The sequence below is a fragment of the Cygnus atratus genome, chromosome 4 (assembly GCF_013377495.2).
Source record: "Cygnus atratus isolate AKBS03 ecotype Queensland, Australia chromosome 4, CAtr_DNAZoo_HiC_assembly, whole genome shotgun sequence".
NCBI lineage: Eukaryota > Metazoa > Chordata > Aves > Anseriformes > Anatidae > Cygnus > Cygnus atratus.
In genome coordinates this window covers 37,448,958-37,467,256 of record NC_066365.1, presented here as the reverse complement: position 1 = coordinate 37,467,256, position 18,299 = coordinate 37,448,958, and the positions used below count along the sequence as shown (strand labels likewise).

The window sequence follows — 18,299 nt, the reverse complement described above, 5'->3', positions numbered from 1 at the left end:
GGAGGCGGTCGGAGCAGCGGGGGCGGCCCCTTCGCCCGCCGCCCCCGCGGAGGAGCCGCGGCGCGTAACGGCAAGGGCGTTCGGGTCGGGCACCCCAAACGTGGGCTGAGGCGGTCCGGCAGCGCAGGAGGCCAGCCACAGCCCTCGGGTCCCGTCAGCCTGTAAAGCGTTTCAGGGTCACTCGCCCACACGGACAGGCAGCTGCCCCTTCTCCAAGCAGCCTTCAAGCTCCCCACCCGACCACATAGCGCTCGTCCCGCTGGCTGTCATCATCCCACTGCCGTCCTCTGCCTTTGGTCGACCTTGGCTTATGGCAGGTGCAGGTGCGAGTCCCCAGGAGGCAGCACGCTGCCTCACAGACCATCACCAGAGGCGTGCTATCTCTGCACCAGCACCACAACACACAGCTCGTGAAGGCCGGCACCCGCGCCAGCCAAGCTCGCTCCTGCCTCTCTTCCAGACATACCCAGAGCGCAGCGCTGCACGCACTCCCCCTCTGCTGCCCTTCAGAAATACTGCTAAATTGCATCACTGTCCCTTGAGCTGGTAACTACTGCACCTTCACAGAACAGATCCTTGGTGAATAGCTGGGCACAGCTGCCTGTGACAGGTCTCAAAGAGCTGGAAAGCAGAAAAATGCCTGTGCCCTTAAGAAAATATGTAATACCAGTTGGGAAAGGGTAAACTAATGAGCCGTAGGTCAGTTAAACAGTTCTGAGGACTGAACTTTCATCCTAACTTTCTGTAAGCACAAAGTACGTTTATCTTCCATGCCACATCAAAAGCAAAGCAAGGTTACTGGCAAGGAAATAATAGTAGTGATCAAACCCACGGAATTTAATGGTTGGTTATTTCTGATTTTTTTTTGTATTATATCCAATAATGCTTCATTTCTGTTCTACAGGAGTGGAAAAAAAAGAAATCAGACCACAACGAAATGAAGAACAATAGTCAGTACTCAAAGAACTACAAGATGTGTAACAAATTACAGCAGGTCTTCAAACCACTGGGGCAGCCTTTGAAAGTCTATCTAGTGAAAACTGAGCTGAAAGCTTCCCCTTTGGCATGTGAGGTAGAAAATGCATTTTCAGCATTTATACAAATAACTATTTTATTAGGATTCTGGTAAATGTCATTCTTATATTTGCTTATTTTGGAAATTCAGCCATGAAAATAATGGCAAGGGCACACTCAATTTTTGAAATATTTGCTAAACTTCCTCTTAAATCACGCTTGAATTTGTAATGCAACTTCCTGAACAATAAAGACAGTTTGTGAACATTATTTTCAAAACTGTGAAAAAGGTAAATGCTATAAGAAAGCAGTTTATGAAAGACAGTAGAATGAAAACACATGGCAAGAAGAGTCTTCGTAAGTTTCTTCCACACTTTATCATTTATTTTATAATAATGCACATGAAATGTATGAACAGATAAGTGTTTAGATACTTTGTACTTCTGCTGTGCTCATTTATCCACAGGACACAACCGATGATGATATTTCTTACCAAGCCTCTGGTCAACCTAAGAAAGGGGGAAACAAAATTAGCACAAAGGAAATACACACAATGAAGTGGGTTAGAAAGGTCTCACAACGTACTATGTTTTTTGCTGGACAAAAATATTTATAGGAAAAATAAACTAATTCAGAAAATCTTGTAGTCCTGTGGTTAAGTGTTTCTTTCAAGTAGCATGTTAATTGCTGAGGCCATGATCCCGAAAAACATTTTTATCTGGCAGAATCACAATTGTGCTTTTTAAGTCAATAAGGACAATTTGCTTAATAATGCAAATCCACAGGCATTGAGTTTATATCGTTCTTATGCGTAACATACAATGACAGCTAAGAAAAATGTTTCCCACCATAGAACTGTTAAAAAAAAAAAGAGGCAAAGAGAAGCTATTTCTAGTGACCTTGTTCTCCTTGCCACTAAAAGCACTCTAAGGTATTCTCTTTGGCACCTAAATTTATTACAGACATTAGAAGGCATATTATTTTCAAAAAGTTTGCAAGTCCAAGACAAAAAGCTGGCAGTGAATGTGCACACAAATGAATATCTGAAAATATTAGTCACTTCATCACCGTAGAACTGGGGAAGAAGTAGCCAGACAGCAAAACCAAGACAAGATATTAAAGAAAATAATATGGGAAGAGAAAAAGCCACCGATCAAGATTTTGAGAACTAACCAAAGTCAAAAGATCTGCAGAATTCAGGTTTCTACGTTAAAAAGCATCTGTATGTCCATACTCACTATGAACATCCTGTACACTTATGTTTTCTCTCTTCTTTTCTTCTTTCATACTCCATTACATCTTCATTATGCTGCTTGAAAAGCTGTAAAAGCAGCATGTGTTAAACGTCTATACAATATACAACTAGAACCAGAGTGTGAAAAAAACTGCAGAAAATGAAATTCCCATGGTCAGAATGTAAACCGGTATATAACTATTAGGAATCAGGGTGATAGAAGTTAAACCACACGTAAATTATCAATTGTTCAGTAAGGTATGTTTTATCACACCTCCCTCAAACATTTTCTGCTGGCTGGCCAATTTTTTTTCTCCCCCTTTTACTGTCAATCCACTACCACCCCAAAAATGGGGATGGGAATCCATCCCACCATGCAAATCACTGTCATCATGCAAGTGCTGCTTATCCTCAGTGTTTCCTCAGGAGAGCTACCACATCCTGCTTGCTCTATCAACGTCAAGCCCAAGAGTTCTCTGAAACTCAGCATCTTGCACCTGCGTTTTGCTCAAGAGAAGGGGGTCCTAATCAATTGAATGTAGCTGAAAAATGCTTAAGGAAAGAACGCTTGAACAGTATGATAAACCAAAACTGTTTGGGCACATCCTTAGATTTTATTTAAAGTGAGTTAGGAAAAACAATATTGAAAGCACTATGCCAACAGGCTTGAGGAATTAATTCCTCGCTAGTGGGTGTTTTAAAGTTTGCAACAGGGGCTTAATAGGAGCTTAATAACTTGTTCATTTTTGTAAATTAAACTGCCACATAGATTTGGGAAAGCACAAGTAATCCACATGTGATGTGCTGCTTCAATCTTGACACTTGCTATGCCTATCTATTACCACAACCAATTAAATATGCTGTAGCCATTATCTTCGGATCGTTACGATCTGGGAATTGTTAAGTTCAACAAAATCAACCAAAAGCACTTACAAGAGCCCACAGGGCAGCACTGGTGCTAAAAGCCAAGCCGACTCCAAACCAGTTCGGATGCTCGTAATTATGTTTTCTTGCAACAAACGCAGACCGGGTAAAAACTGCGAAGGCAGAAGATTCCAAAAAGGTTAACGTTTTCTTCTAGTCATTACCTTTTCCTATTTTTTCTCATCAGTGCCAATTACTTGGCAGTAACTGACTACTAAGTCAATTACCGACGCTAATACGATCAGGAAAGAGAACTAATTACAACATCGTTAATAGGACACCCCTTCCTAGACACACTGCAGCATCCCCTCCCCTAGCTGACGGAAGAGAGAGAGGGGTCGGGGAGCTGCCCACAGCCCGAAGAGGATCCCCTTCCCTTCCCCCGGCCCCACGGCCCACCCCCGGTCTCAGCGCCCCGCCGGCAGCGCCGCTCGCCCCCCCCGCTCACCGAGCCCGGGCCCGGGGGCCGCCAGCCGCAGCCTCGCCGCCGCCGCCCTCAGCGCCGCCGCCCTCAGCGCCGCCGCCATCTTGTCGGGCGGGCGGGCGCGGCGCTCACGGCCGCCCCCTGCCGGCAGGGCGGAGCCGCCGCAGCCCCGCTGTCCCGGGGCGGGGCGGGGCGGGGCGGGGCGGGCGCGGGGTCGCGGCGCAGGCGCTGCGGGCGCGCTGACCCGGCTGGGGAAGCCGTGCGCGGCGGCCATTTTGGCGGCGCCTCTCTCCGGCCTGCTCGGTTACCACGTGAGCCGCCGCCCGGGGCTCGGCGCGGCTCGGGGCAGCCCAGCCCAGCCCAGCCCAGCGCGGCGGGCGGACGGGGCCGGGCCCGCGGCACAGCGGGCGGCGGGGGAGGGGGGGCGGCCAGGCTCTGCGGCGGGGAGGCTCCCGGCGGCGGCGGCGACCGATCAGCGGGCACGGGGCGCAGCCCGCGCACCCCCCCCCCTCCCCGGAGCGCCCCCTCGGCGGCGCCGGAGCCAGCGGCGGGAGCGGCGGGGACGATGCCGTCGGTGAGCCTGCCGCCCAAGGAGAACGCGCTCTTCAAGCGCATCCTGGTGAGTGCCGCCGCGGGAGGCCGCGGGGCAGCCGGCGGGGCACGGCTCGGCACGGCTCGGTACCGCCCGGGGGGGAGCGGAGCCCCGGCCCCGCCGCCCCGGTCAGCCCGGGGGGGGTCTCCGTCCCTGCGGGGTCCCTGCCCCGGCCGGGGGGCTGCCCCACGAACAGCCCCGGCGCCTTATCTGCAGCAGCCTTCCTCAGCCAGCGGAGCTTGTGTGGTGTTATTTTTGCTCTCCTAAACTCAGATTTTTGCCGTGGTAATCAGATTTGCCCGTCCGGGGGAAAGGTGGCTTTCAGAGGAGGAAGTGAGGGGCGGTGAAGGCTTCGGAGGCCGTCCGAAGTTTGGCTCAAAGGCTGGCTCTGCTTCAGGGTTTGACAGTGGCTTTTTCTGGGTGGCCATGTGTGTGTGTGGATGGACGAGGCTGCAGCAGGAATTAGTCAATGAACGCAGCTTCTAGGGTGAGGTTATGGCAGCACGCAGTCCACCTACCATGAAAGAAGTTTTTCAGTTTGCATCTTCAGAAACTTGTTTCAGCTTTGGTGCCCTGCTGGGGAACCTCGTGTTTCTGAAGACTGGGGGGTGAGTGGGAAACAACAGAGTTATGTTAGTGAGTGGTTTCAGTGGCTTTGTGCAGAAAGTCATGTTGTCTGGGTCAAACGCTATATAGTTTTCTCTCAGAAAAGTCAGTTTTGTCTAAAAAGCTTGCGTCTTCTTTCAGCAAGGCTTAACCTGCTCAGTTGGGTCCTTCCAGCGGCCAGGAGTAACGCCAGTGCTATTGTCTTTTGAAATAACAGCTCTAAAATTCTGCCATTTAAGTGGTGTGTATGTGTAATCTGTCACTCCATTCTTCAAAACGTTCTGTGAAAATGAAATACATCTGTAGGACTGGAAATCCTTACGGGTACGTACAGACACCTCGTCCTGAGACGTGCCGCTTCCGTTAGGTTTAGAGTACATACAGCGAACTGCGAAGTTTGTTTCTACTTGGAAAGGTCCAGTCCTGCGTGGCAGTTGGTATGACCTTGTTCTAAGCATGTAATTTTTTGTAAGTTGTGGGCTGGGAGGGTAATCGTCTTTGTTGTTACTCCCTCCTTTTCCTTTGCATTGGGGATGACCGGTGTGGTTACAAGACAAACTGAATCAAGGTGCCCGTCTGTGTTTAACACTGTCAGTTTTTTTTTTTTTTTTATTTCTGGGCTTGGGACATGGCCCTCTGAGTATTTGTGCGGAGGGCAGGAACAAGGGAGGAGTAAGTTTCTTTTGGAGAAAATGCTGGCTAGGCACATACGAGATGAGTAAAGCTTCACGGTTTGGTTCAGGTCAGGAGAGACAAAGGTCTGTTCTAGTCCAATCGGATTTATGTGGAGTGAAGCAATTCTAATTTTGCCCTCTTTTTAACTGAAAAGCTTCAATGAAAACACGGGAATTTCAGGTACTGGCTGAACTAAAAGTTATTCTGGCCTTTTGTTTTTCTGTATCTTGCAGGAATAAACCTGCATTAAGGCTGCCGCGTGATTAAGTGCATTTGTGAATAGAAAAGGGTTGAAGTCAGTTTCCATCACACTGAAAATATGGCTAATGAACTGCTTGTCTGCCTCATTATAGATAATGACCCTACTTTGTAAGGTTTTGATTACGTGGTGGACACGAATGTGAGGCGTCTTTCAGGAAGTCCCATTTATCAACGCAAGTCCAAAGGAACACAACTTATCTGCTCCTGCACCACCGCTCCATCTCGCTCTTCTCTTCCTCAACTGAGCCCTTCTCAGGAGGCTGTAATCTCCACGACACCGTGTCCTCAGCCGCCTCCTCCTGGGGCCCACGGGTGGCTGAGCAGCAGGACGGGGAGCCAGAGCCCGCCTGGGCAGCTGGCTCACCCGTGGGACTCTGGCCGCCTAATGAGGTGGCCTGATTAGCTGCCCCTGGGTCAGCGCCTGCTGTCTGCTGGCCTGGGCAGGCCCCCGCAGTTGTCCTGTTGAGCAAGCCTGGGATTTTTTTTTTCAGCAGATGCTTTGGGAACCAGCCCAAGTGGTATTGAAAGGATGCATTACCCATCAAGTAGGTAATTACTGACACACAGACTGTTCACAGAAATGTGAAATCATTCACACCCTAATTTTCGTGGAAGTGGTAAACATAGAAGTTAAGTGGCTAAGTGGCTTTATATTCCTGTAAGTGAAGTATACAACAAAATCTTTTTTTTTTTTTAAATCCACTGTGTATGTTCCTGAGGCCTTATGTTGTTTTTCAGTATGCTTGTGGTACAAAATTTAAATGTTAAGGCTTTGCAAAAGCTACCCTCAGCTGCCCAGCCTGAATTTACCTTTCCATAGTGAAAGGCAATAATTATTTCTCAGTTTATTGTTTTGTAGCAAACATCCTGCATGATCAGTAAGTGTCTTTTGCATAAAAATTGGCTTGCAAACCAGCATTTCCACCTAAATGACAAATTCTGAGTTCAGAAAGGTGTGCACTTTGCCTTCGTTTGTTGCGACACGCTAACTAGCCTAACCTCTCCTAGTCACTTTACAGGTATGTGGAGGTTCTGATAGGAAAAAAAAATCATGTGAATGGCATTTCACAGTTTGGTGTTCCTACAGTGCAGGGAGAAAGGAATCTGCACGGTTAGTTTGAATTAAAAAAGCAGTCGCAGGATGATCGATTGCCATCCTGCTTAAACATGTGCTTCCACTAAAAAGAAAGTTTCTAGGTTATATTGTTCTTATACTTAGTGTTGAGTCAACACATCAATATTCCTGTGCCGCTGCCATTGCTCAAAGGTTCTCTGGAGTTTTGAAGAAGAGAACTGGATCTGTACATTTTCCCCCTCTTTGTTTTTGATCCATTTGAACATATTTGAGTCCATGTCATTCTTTTGAATACAGAAAATCTTTGGGCTGCCTACAGGTTACTCAAGAAGACTTGAGGCAGAGAGAGAAGAAAGGGTGGAATAGCAAATGCAGGAGTTGAGGGAGTAGAAAAGTAGACTTCTAGGTACCCAGAAGGCTGAATGTACTATGAATTAATGGGAAGAAAAAGACAGTTTACTCCATTTTTTCCCCCTCTTTCTGGACAAGATAAGACCAGTAATTGTAGGAAATAAGATAGACCGATTTATATCGAATATAACTGGTGATTCTTACTGGCACTTTGCCAAATTACTCAGCCACTGTTTCTAGTCAGATACCATTCATCAAATATGGTCAGTTTTATTTTCCAAGTCCCATTAACAACATCCAATTAACTTTTGTTTGGATGTAGAAGTTGGACATTTTGAAAATGTGCTGGAGAAATATTAAATCCAAAGCTATTTGCTGTGCCAGATGCTACGTGGAAGTTGCTCACTTCCCCGAAGCAGCAGAGGATACGGTTCTCAGAGTCATAGTGTTCAGGCAGAGCAAGAAGGTGCAAATACGTCTCATCATAGCTGGTAGGCTTGGGCAGGAAAAAAACGACTCCATGTTTTAGTAAGTGAAATATTTTATAACGCAAATGATGAGTTCAGGTGAGGAGCTAAGGGTGTTCAGGCCTGGTTTAAAAAGTTCTACTGAGCCGTAACTCCGGCGCGTCTCGTACAAGTACTGTGCTGAAGAAGCCAGGTGCCGTGCTGGCCTAGCCTTGTGTATGTTCTGCTGTATACAGATGAGAGGCTCCCTAGCTTGTCAGGGCTGGTGATGACATGTGGTCTTCGTGACGTCTGGGGAGGCATACAACTTCCATCTCAGAGTCAGTTCCCTCGTGCTCGGAGGGTTTCATTCGGCGCTGCCAGAGCACGTGTACTCCAGCGGGGCGTTACAAGGGCCGGGGTGTCTGTTGCAAGAGCAGGAGTTGTGAGTTTCACCTGGAGTTGGTCAATTTTATGGTAATGCTGCTGCGTGTGAGTGTGTTTGTCTTTGAGCTCTTCTTCCTTTCCATGCTGGCTTTGTCAAGTGTTCTTCTACAAGCTACAGGAACTTCCTAATGACATAAAAAAGCCTGTTGAACAGCGTCTCTACAGTGGCTCTGCTGTAAATCTGCCAAGTCCCTCCTGCTGGGCCATCTTCCTGTTTCTCCATTCCAGATTCTGCTCCCTGTCCCTCCACTTTCAAACTTGACAGACCTGCGCTTCTCCTTCACTAATACTTCAACCGGCACCAGTCCTTTAAAAATAATGTTCCGTCTCAGCAGTTCAGGTGCTGACTTTCAGGTTGCTGGGGTAGCAGACTTGGAATAGCCTTTTAAGTGATCTGGATTCAAGATTAAAGACTAATTTCCCAAATTTCACTTTTATCAGTAACCAAATAAATTAGCACATTTTGTATGCGATCATCGTTGCATTTGCATGACTGTACAGTAATCAAGTGTGTTCGCCTCTGAAGTTTCACCACACATTATCTCATCTGAAACAAGGAATTGCTAACAAGGCTTTTCCAGTATCCTGGCCGCAGAGATGTCGATCGTTCCTTTTTCCTTTGCTAGAAGGAATACCCCACTTGGCCTTCCCAAAAGTAGGAGGGAAAAAATATTTCTTGGTTGAAACATTGGGATGGAAATAAAGTACAGACCTTCTACTTTAAGTGAAGTTGCTGCGTCTTACCTGTTGTGTTTTTTGGTGGTGGTGTTTTTTTTTTTGTTTTTGTTTTTCCCCAGAAATATTTCTCAAGTTTGCTAAAGAAATTAATTACTGTTTGAGACTAGGACAGTATTAAGGAATCACTTGAGCAATACTGCTATGACTAGAGCTTGTTCACCAAATTAGGTCACTTTTGTCGTAAAGGCGCTCTGAAACTGTCCAAAAAGGATTCCCTGCTGTACATTTCTTAGGAACACTGTAATTCTGTTCCTTATCTGTTTCAGTAATGAAAAGGAAAGTGTTACTGATAAAAAACACACTTATCCTAATGTCTTAATGGTTGTAGTATCATAACCAGTCTTAGGTTTTTTATGGCTGTAAGTACTTGTAGCCAAAATTCTGTGTTGATATGAAACATTGTAGCAATGGAATTGATCTGTCTTACATAGTATATTGTGCGAATAGGTATTGTCATTTATTTTGATTAGAATTTAATCAAGTCAAATTTTTTCAAGTCAAATTTTTCCTATTTTTCAAAGATGTTTGTAGTGAATTTTTACTGATTGCACTTTCTGGGCATCCCAAGTTTAAATCTGTTTTTCACAGCAGCACTGTGGCACTGCAGCAAGAGTCATGATAAGGAGTTACATCTTTTCTGATAATGCTGGTAAGGGCCTTTAGAGAAAATGTGCAGTTATTCGTTGCAAACTTTCAAACTGGGGTCAGTGCCATTTGTTACAAGGAACTTGTCTGCTCCCATGATATCACACCATCAAGCTAGCAAACTTTGCAATGTTGAAGAACAACCTACCTTATCTTAATACCACATTAAATATTTTGCAATGTCTCAGTGCTGCAAGACAACATCTCATACCTCAGCGCTAAGGGTGAAGAATACTCTGGACATAATACATAGGTAGGAAATGTCACCGTGTGTCTCCAGCTGTGTCACGAGTTACAGCTGAGTTGAAACGTCTGTGCACGTCTGGAATGACCTTTTGTGGGGGCTTCCTCATCCTCTTCTGTACCATATTTTGGAATTTCAATTTATTTACTTAACTGTTTCAGAAGATCGTGAAAAACCGCATACCTGCCATCCATACCAGATCTTTTGTGCGGTACCGTCAGTTCCGTGCGGCATTCAGAGATGAAGCCTGAACATGGGGGATCTACAGGAATGGATAGAAAGCCAGCTGATCTGAGCTGGCACAGAGCCACATTCGTGATAATTTTTCCCAAGAAGGGAGAGGTTAAAATAAGCAAGTAGCGGCCAACAGAACTGATGTTGAATAATTGATTTTTCAGCAAAAGCCTCGCTTCAGTGAGTAAGAATTTCTAGTTTTTCTTCTGGAAGAGATTTAACTACATGTCAGCAGCTCTTGCCAGCGGAATTTTGTCAAATGCAGGAATGCGAGGCCAATTCAGAAGTACAGGCTGATTTTTTCCTGCCTCAGTATTAAATGGAAAGGTCCGCTTCTTTCTTATCTTCTTCCTAACTAATTGCAGTTTGAACCTGTTCCGTCCCTCTGATAAATTCTACCAAGGAATGTTCGTTATGAAGTATCAATCACTCCCAAAAAGCAAGGCAAGTGCTGCAGGAGGAGGGTTTCTTAGTCCCTTCGGTTAGGCAGTTGCTGAAGCTGTTCCTTATGCACAGCAGTTCTGTTCGGTAACGCCGCACGGCAATGGAAGAAGATGGTAGGTTTCAATCTGCTGGCAAAAAACGATGCAAGTTTGCCTCAGAGTTCTTCAGCATTAAGATATCTGTTAGGTCTGACTACTTTTTCAGTCCACTGGTTTATACATCTTTTATTTGTCATGAAACTGACTCAGTGTGGTTGAAGCCCTTGCCTAGAGCTGTTGAGCTGTTTGATATGGTTAGTGCTCAAAAGACACACTAATTCACGGTGAGTGGTTGCTCCTAATGCTTCCAGCTTTCAGAATCTTCTTTACTACATTTAGCTTGAATTAGTGCACCTTAGTGACTTGACCTGATCTCGTCTAGCTGCAGAGAGTAACTGTGCTGGAAAACAGCCTTGAGCTGCGCAGCGCCTGGTCTTGCTAGCCTTTAAGTTTGCTGCATCTGAACAGTGCTGGAAGAAACAGATAGCATCCCAGCAGCAGACATGCATGTCATGCGTTGTAAGTGCACGCCTCAGCTAACGTTAAGGCCAGGTGTGCCAAGGCATTCTGCTGCAGAAGCTCTCACAGCATCGTAGTTGCCAACGCTGCGATGTGGTGCCACAAACGTGCGTGTGCACGGCTGCTGCTGGGAAATCCTGCACGGTCCCCTGAGGAGCTGGTTCCTGGAGCTGAGACTTGTCCGCCTTGCTTCTGCTCAAGACGAACAAACCCTCGGGGAAGAGGTTAGCAGAAAGTAGGATCCCTCAGCTGCTCTGGCAGAGACAGACCCCTCTCTGTTGTTTTCTACTGAGGACTCTCAGATGCAAGTAAAATACTTACCTGTGCATATATGTCGATCAATTATACAGGTTCTTACCAATGGCACTTACAGGCTACAGGACCTGCTGAGAAAGAGGGGTTGAGTACAGCGGGCTAGTGATGAGCAGTTAAGGTTGCATCTACACTGTCTCTTTGGTCTGAATCCAATTTTGGTTCTCATTCAGTGAAGAAAATCTTACTTTGGCTAGTCTGTCATAGCCTTGACTAAATTGTAATGATAGCTTTGCCAGAGGTACTGTCAGTTATAAGTGTTTGGGGGGGGATTTTTTTTAAGTGCTCAAATTTGCTTTAGTTTTATTTCAATTAACTATAACCAATTCTAAAATGCACTTGTGAATGTGTGTATGACTATACAGTACATAAAGCAAGCAATGAATTGCTGAATTCAAGAAGTCTGGATAAAACTCATCTCTGTGCTCTTGTTGGCAGCCCTTGAGAGTGCATCTAGATTTAGTAGCGTGGCTTGTCAGTTCTCCCTTGTGTACAACCTCATGGGTCACCAGGGAAATTGCTAGTGGAGTCTTTTCACCTGTCTTGATGGCAGCCATCAGGGAAGAAATGCGGAGGAATTATTCACACTTAGCATGGTGGGCCAGTGTGCGTGTAAGGCACCTGCTGGCTGAAGACTGATTCTGCTCAGATCTCTGGATTCAACTTCTATGTCTCCAACACTGGAATGCGAGCCCTCCTTCCACCTCAGACCTGGATTTTAGAGAATATGGGCTCGCTCTTCTAATTTCAGTTTCAGTCTGCTAAGCAATTGCTATGTGCTCAAGTCTGTTGAATAAATACTTGGGTAGGGAGGGAGAGTTATGCTATGTCTTACCAGCTAGGGTCTTAAGTGATTCTGATACGTTGCCTCATCTTAATTCTTTGTAGAATTACATTAATTAAATCAGGTGTTACATCCTTACCGTAAATACGGAAAAGTAATTAAATGTTATAAAAAGCATCTTGGTCTGTTTGGAGTAGGCTGTCATTCTGGCTGCAGCACGTATGGAAAAGCTCGTTAGATATTTTTAAACACCTGGTAACTTAAAGGGAAAGCTCAGAAGGACAGCAGATGTGTAAAAGAGAGCCAGTGCTGATAGACAGTCGAATGACTTTCTTTTGAAGCATTCAGCTTAACCTTACTTTTTAGATGTTTCACTCTTCTGTTTTCTCATTGCAAGGCGTCGCAAGCCTAGCTGGAGCACTTGTCTGTCAGGCATCACAAGCTGGTTGTGACTGAGGGCTTTGGAAGTGTATATGCACAGGAGGTATATGTGGAGGGGTTTTGCTTAGAGAAGGCAACTTTGCTCTGTAGAATGCAACCTCTTGTAGAGCAGCTGTCCCCAAGTAAGTGTCCAATGCCAGGGCGTAACTACTATGAGCTTACTCATCTGGGAGGAAAGCAGCTACTCAGATGAAGACTTCCTGCTGTGTTTTTGTCCTGAGAGTACTTGAGATATCCCTGTTCCTACAGCTGTGTTTCTGTTTTGTTTTTTAACTTTTACTGATTCTTTTCTCTTCTCTTACTGAAACTGATTGCCTTGAGTGCTTTCTCTCCCAGGCTATGTATTACCTCACAGTCATCTTTCCTTGTATTATTTTTTTGTTCTTCACTTCCCCTTTCCTACTGTCTCCTTTTTCTTGCAAGATTTTTTTCATGTTTCTGTCCCTGTTCCTTCAAGCCACAGCTTCAGGAAGGTTTGTGTCAATAAGATTTCAGTAAGGTTCAGTGAGCGTGTGCTATGGTGACATCTGCTGCATTCCCTACTTCCTTCTCTCTCATCCACAGCTTGCTAGTCAATAACCTTTTTGGAGAGGGAGATAATTATATACATGAATGAATGATAGTGGAATCTGAGTGATGCTGTTGGGCATGCTGGGGTAAAATAATCTCGTCTTTTCTGAAGCAAGACGAAACGTGACCTTGATTTGATTTGTTCCCTTCTTCCTGCTGTTTAAAATGTAGAATGTGTGTATACCTAGAATAAGGAAACTCTTAAAATTACATGATTTGAAATGCTTCCATTAACAAAATGAAATAGACTAAAAGTATTAACCTGAAAGGTTGGAGAAATTCTTTGTAGCACATTGCTCACACTTTCAGCGATCTAGCAGTGCCTGAAAACCATACGGTACTTCACTGGTGGATATATGCAGCTGTGACTAGTTCTTCATTCCGCACTTGGGGTGATAAAAGTACGTGATCAGTTCTTGATAATTCATGGCTTCTGTCCAGTTCTCTCTGGGTTGATGGGATCTTTTCCACAGACTTCGGTGGATATAAGCCTCTAAGTTTTTTCCTCTTTGCAGTCTAAAGGGAGAATTTGTTACAATTCTCAGTGAATTTGCTCTGTTATAAAGTACTTGGTATCATACATTTTGTATTACTCTGGAAAAAAAAAATCTGTGCGCAAATATTTCCTGTTTTTTAGCATATATACCATCTTGGCTGACTTTCCTTGAACTTCAAGGTGAAAGACCGGTTGTTAGACTACATAAAATGAAACTGCTCAGAGATAAGATTTCATGTTCATAGCCAGCATCTGAACAGCTGTACTTAAAGGCAAATCACACAACCCGGGAGCACCCTTCCTACCCCTCCTGCCTGGGACAGTGCCTTACTTACAGCAGGGACACGTTCGTCAGTTCCTGTGGCCGCACCACTTTTGCGACAGGTTTTGCTGCTTTCACACCCACCTAAGTGGGAACAAATGGCAGTTCTGCTTGCAGGGAGGGTGCCTGGGCGGTAGCTCCTATGACTGATGATTTCAAAAAAAAAAAAGTTGATCCTATTGTGTCATAAGCTGGGAGAAATGGTTGATTAAAGTGACTCAGCCAACTTCTTCAAAGCAGGTAACAACTTAAAGGTGTAAATAATAATCAGTCAAGCTTTTTTTAAAAAAAAAATGTCTATACAGGTTCCTCTTACCTAACCCTTAATCTTCCTTTGCTAGGTGGTTACCCTGCTAACCATTTTCCTGTCTTTGGAGATAGAGGGAGCCGCCGTTTGTATTTGTTCCTCTCCAAGTCCCTCCTTCTGACCATTGTCCTGTCCTTTCCCATGACTCTTTTACCACCGTGGGGAGCAGGATCCTTGACTTGTCATGCTTTTCTGTCTTCAGCCTTGATGTTTCAGTTGTATGGCCCTTAGTACTTAGAAAGCAATACATTTCATTTAGTGATAGACTTTTTTTAACACCTTTTGGAGTTTGTTCGTGTTTTCATCAGTGCTTTGGAAGAGAAGACAGGGCATTAAACAGTACTCTTCAGGATGCCAAAGCAACACGAAGCAGAGAAGTTGAGGTAGATACGCCATTTTCTTTTTTAAGCATTCCCATAACGTTCATGTAACTCTTTAAATTTAATTTTTGAAACTTCCTGCTTTGCTTGAAGCCCGTTTGGGTTTGCCTCACCTAACTTTTCGTATGGGACTCCTTAGGGGACAAGTGCAATACATTCTCATTAACTTGTTTGTATGGTTAGTTTTGAGCAGTGTGAAGAAAGATGGAATCCTTAGCAGGCGCTTCGTTAGCAGGACTTGAGAGCTGTTGTCTCTTGCTTGGTTTTACACTCCTGCCTCCAGAACTGGTAAACCGGAGTCAGTTAGATCCTGTTACAAATGGCTTCCCAGTTGCCCCAGGAGCTGGGGCTGTGCTCAAGTGATGCGTGTTTCTGTACTCTTATACTCGAGTTGTGGCATTGGTGTTACAGTAAAATGAAACCTAAGAAATCCTTAGCATTTGCTTAAGTGACTGAAAGTGATTGTATTGGTATTTACAACAACAGTGCTTCTTCCTTCCTTGGTTTCTGTTTAAAGATTAGCACAGGCAGTGGACTGACATGTAAAAGATCAAAACTGATTTAAGAGTTCATTCATCCTGTGTGCCACTTTTTGTGTCACTTTCATCTTGCATAATGAAATGAGTCCCACACAAGCAAATTGTTAGACTTAATAAAACTGGAGGTGAACGTTTATCACTTGAGAATCAGTCCAGTCACGTCTTAAGGAAAACGAGGGTTGAATTTTAAGTCATATTGTAGTACGCTTCAGGTCGTCTTAATTGTGAAGGTAAACGTGTTGGTCCCATCTCTTTTCTTTTTCATGTGTCGTCTTGTCATGTTAAGGTGACAAGCACTGTAAAATAAAATGGAGAAAATTAGGAGTGTGGCTTGCACTTCAACTTTTAAATTAGGATGCTGTTAAGGAAGGCTGTGATATACAAAATTTCATCTTTGTCTTTGAGCATTACAATACAGCAGGCAAACAGAAAGCAATTTGCTTCAGAAATTGATATTAGCGTGCATTTTTTCTGTTGTTAATAGTTTTTCCAAAGTAATTGCAAATTCTTTTCCTTGCAGGCTAATCCTGTTCCACTGTACACCTGAGATAGCTGTGTGAGCAGGGAATTCTGAACACACAGTCATTACTCTGGGTGGTGTAGCACATTGGATCCCGTGCAGGTGACTGTGATGGTCTTAGCTGCACCCAGTGGTTTGCATTTCTGGAGGGCTCTCAGTTCACAGCGTAAAGCTGTCTTGCAAGGTTAACTAGGCTTTTAAAAAGTAGTTTCACGTCACAAAGCTTTGAAGTATTCTAGTCATGAGGACTTCATGCAGGTAACTAATTTTTGTGGTGTTTGCATCTTTGCTGAAAAACCTCAAAAATGAAACTACAAGGTATGAACGTGGGGTATCTTGGAACGAAATGTAACATTAATACCTGAAGCTGCAGAAGCGTGGATGTGTGTGTTGTGCGCGTGAGTATTCCCCATGGGCTTTGTACTTGGTGATTGTGTCCTAAGTCTGGAGGGCGTTCCCTCTGCTCTCTTGGCAATACTCCTCAACAGGAAATTGTCTGGTGTGTGTCTTTGCTTATGCCTTTCTGGGTATTTATATGTATGTACGGGTTGGTGTGGATGTATTCTAATATCTCCAAATTTTGAAAGATGGAAGAATTTTCTAATGATAGTAGTAATGTCATCTTCTGGGGAGGAGCTTTAGTCGGCGTGATAATGAGTATCTTTGTAAAATAGTTGCAGAAGTTTCATGTTATACAACAAGCACACTTATAAGTATATTCAAAGGTGTCTAACTGGAAAAATGAAAACTGAAAGAACTGGAAAAGAATGTATGGGATTAGCAGAAAGGATACAGGAAATGGTTTTAACATAATGAGTCTGTGACTTCTGGAAGCCTGTTCTGATGTGTAAAAATAGTAATGTATATTTAAATGGTACTTCTTTCAGTGTTTTCTATAGGTAAAATAACTGTTAACGCCTTGTATATGTGATCGTCTAAGAGCTTTTGGGAAAGGAAGAAGTTGTAACGTATTCTAAATTGACTTTAAATCAAAAAACGCTTCCAACAGCTAAAATAACAGATCTTTAAGAACTGGAAAACTCTTAATGAATGAACCTCTGTAGATACAGGTCTTCCATTCTTTTCATGTTTTGAGTCGCTGTCTAGAAGGATGGAGGCTCTGAATTGGGGATGCCAGAGGTAGGTCATACCAGAGTTTTGACTCCTGAGCAGTTCAGAAACTGTTTGGCAGGGGAATATACCTGCCATGTAGAATTCCTTGATATATTTTTTCTCAGGTCAGAGCTGTCTTCCGCTTAGTGTGAAGTATCCCATAACCATACAGTATCCCCAGTTGGAAGGGACTCACGGTGATTGTTGAGTACAATTGCTGGCTTCACATGGGACCACCCAAAAATCAGACCCTATGTTGCACATAACCCTAGTTGTGTGAAGTTCTGTTGGAGAACTGCAGTGTCTGGGTAGAGCTCGGATCGCTTAACAATCTATGTAGCACCAAGACCCATTCATTAATTTTGGGGTTTACCCAGCTTCACTGTGGACAACTATCTGTGGCAATAAAAACCACTAAGAATTAGTAATAATTCCATTCTTGGCAACCAAAGGCAATAATAAAAAACTGCTGTGAAGCATGCTATTAAATGTATGCTGACAGTGTATTACTTGCTCCCTAATTACTGCGAAATATTCTTCAGGTTAGAAGTGAAATATAGTTCTGGATGGGAATAATGAAATACAGTGGTGCAATTCTGGAGCGAAATACAGACTGAACAGGAGCGATTCTGGCTCTAGCAGGTTTTTCAGCAGGTTGTTCAGTTTGGCAGGCCTGGGTGGCTTCGTTCAGGAGGTACTGCCAGAGTGATTATTGTCACAAAATCAGCACGCATGCTTCTCACTCACTCACCATTCCTTCGCTCGTAAGAAATTTAAACAGCATGAAATAGGAGTTATCAAATCAGTTCCAGAATGGCAGCAAGCGTAATGAAATGTTGTGGAATATCTAGTGGAAAACATCAAAACAGTTCTTGGTCCGAACAAAGTTCTGTTTCAGAAATTCTTCAGATGCTATTTTTGTTCAGACGATGGTGGAATAACTGTAAAGCTTGCTGACCTGAACTTCTAATTATAGCTCTCACATAGGGATTCCCGCTGTCCTGAAAACTTACTGCAAAAGTAATTAATTAAAAGTTTTATAGACCCATTATATGCATATTCACTTTGGCCTGTATGGTAACTCCAAGCACTGACACTGCAAGACTTGTGTACTGCCATGCAGAGAATTGTTTCTGCACTGATAGAGAGCAAGTTAACTCTTCTGATTATTGACAGATTCTTGCTTGTTCTAAATGCTTCCCCTGTAAATGGGAGAGTAACTAAATACTGTTCTGTACTCTGTTAGTATACGCACCCTGATTGTGATGCACCATCTCTCAGGCTTCAATTCAAGTGCTTGAGTTATTGCTGCTTGTCAGCAGATCTTCTGTGATGAGCACTTGCAGACTTGTAAAAGAATGGGTGACTGGCACTTGGGGTCTTCTAAACACACAACCACATTCAAGGTCTGAGATGCCAGAGCATATACCGTAGTCATGCGTCATCTGTTGGGCTTGCGTAATAGATTTATCACTTGAATTTGAATTTTCTATGTTACAGTTTCCAATATGGCAAGATAATGTTAGTGTATACCAATTTTGAAAGTTTGGATGTATATGGGATCTGTGTGATGTTCAAACTGATATGAGAGGTTGCTTTCAGAA

General features: G+C 44.1%; 2 protein-coding genes across 2 annotated transcripts in view; one reads left to right on the top strand and one right to left on the bottom strand.

The window, feature by feature from the left end:
• Positions 1-1,372: 1,372 nt before the first annotated feature.
• NDUFC1 (NADH:ubiquinone oxidoreductase subunit C1) lies at positions 1,373-3,766 on the bottom strand. The gene is made up of 4 exons (XM_035550224.2): positions 3,621-3,766; positions 3,182-3,285; positions 2,253-2,335; positions 1,373-1,523 (listed from the first exon to the last, which is right to left on the bottom strand). Coding segments are annotated over exons 1-4 (267 nt in total). The 5' UTR covers positions 3,700-3,766; the 3' UTR covers positions 1,373-1,522.
• A 295-nt stretch (positions 3,767-4,061) lies between these two features.
• Positions 4,062-18,299, top strand: part of NAA15 (N-alpha-acetyltransferase 15, NatA auxiliary subunit) — a 41,413-nt gene continuing 27,175 nt past the window's right edge. The window contains exon 1 of the mRNA XM_035551204.2: positions 4,062-4,215. Within this exon, the coding sequence (XP_035407097.1) occupies positions 4,162-4,215 (54 nt within the window). The 5' untranslated portion in view covers positions 4,062-4,161. The remainder of the gene's footprint in view (positions 4,216-18,299) is intronic.

Coding starts and splice junctions, on each gene's coding strand:
- NDUFC1 (XM_035550224.2), bottom strand. CDS start 3,699: ATGGCGGCGGCGCTGAGGGCGGCGGCGCTGAGGGCGGCGGCGGCGAGG. Junction 3,286..3,620: donor GGCCCCCGGGCCCGGGCTCG/GTGAGCGGGGGG, acceptor CTGCCTTCGCAG/TTTTTACCCGGTCTGCGTTT. Junction 2,336..3,181: donor GTGCTGCCCTGTGGGCTCTT/GTAAGTGCTTTT, acceptor CTGCTTTTACAG/CTTTTCAAGCAGCATAATGA.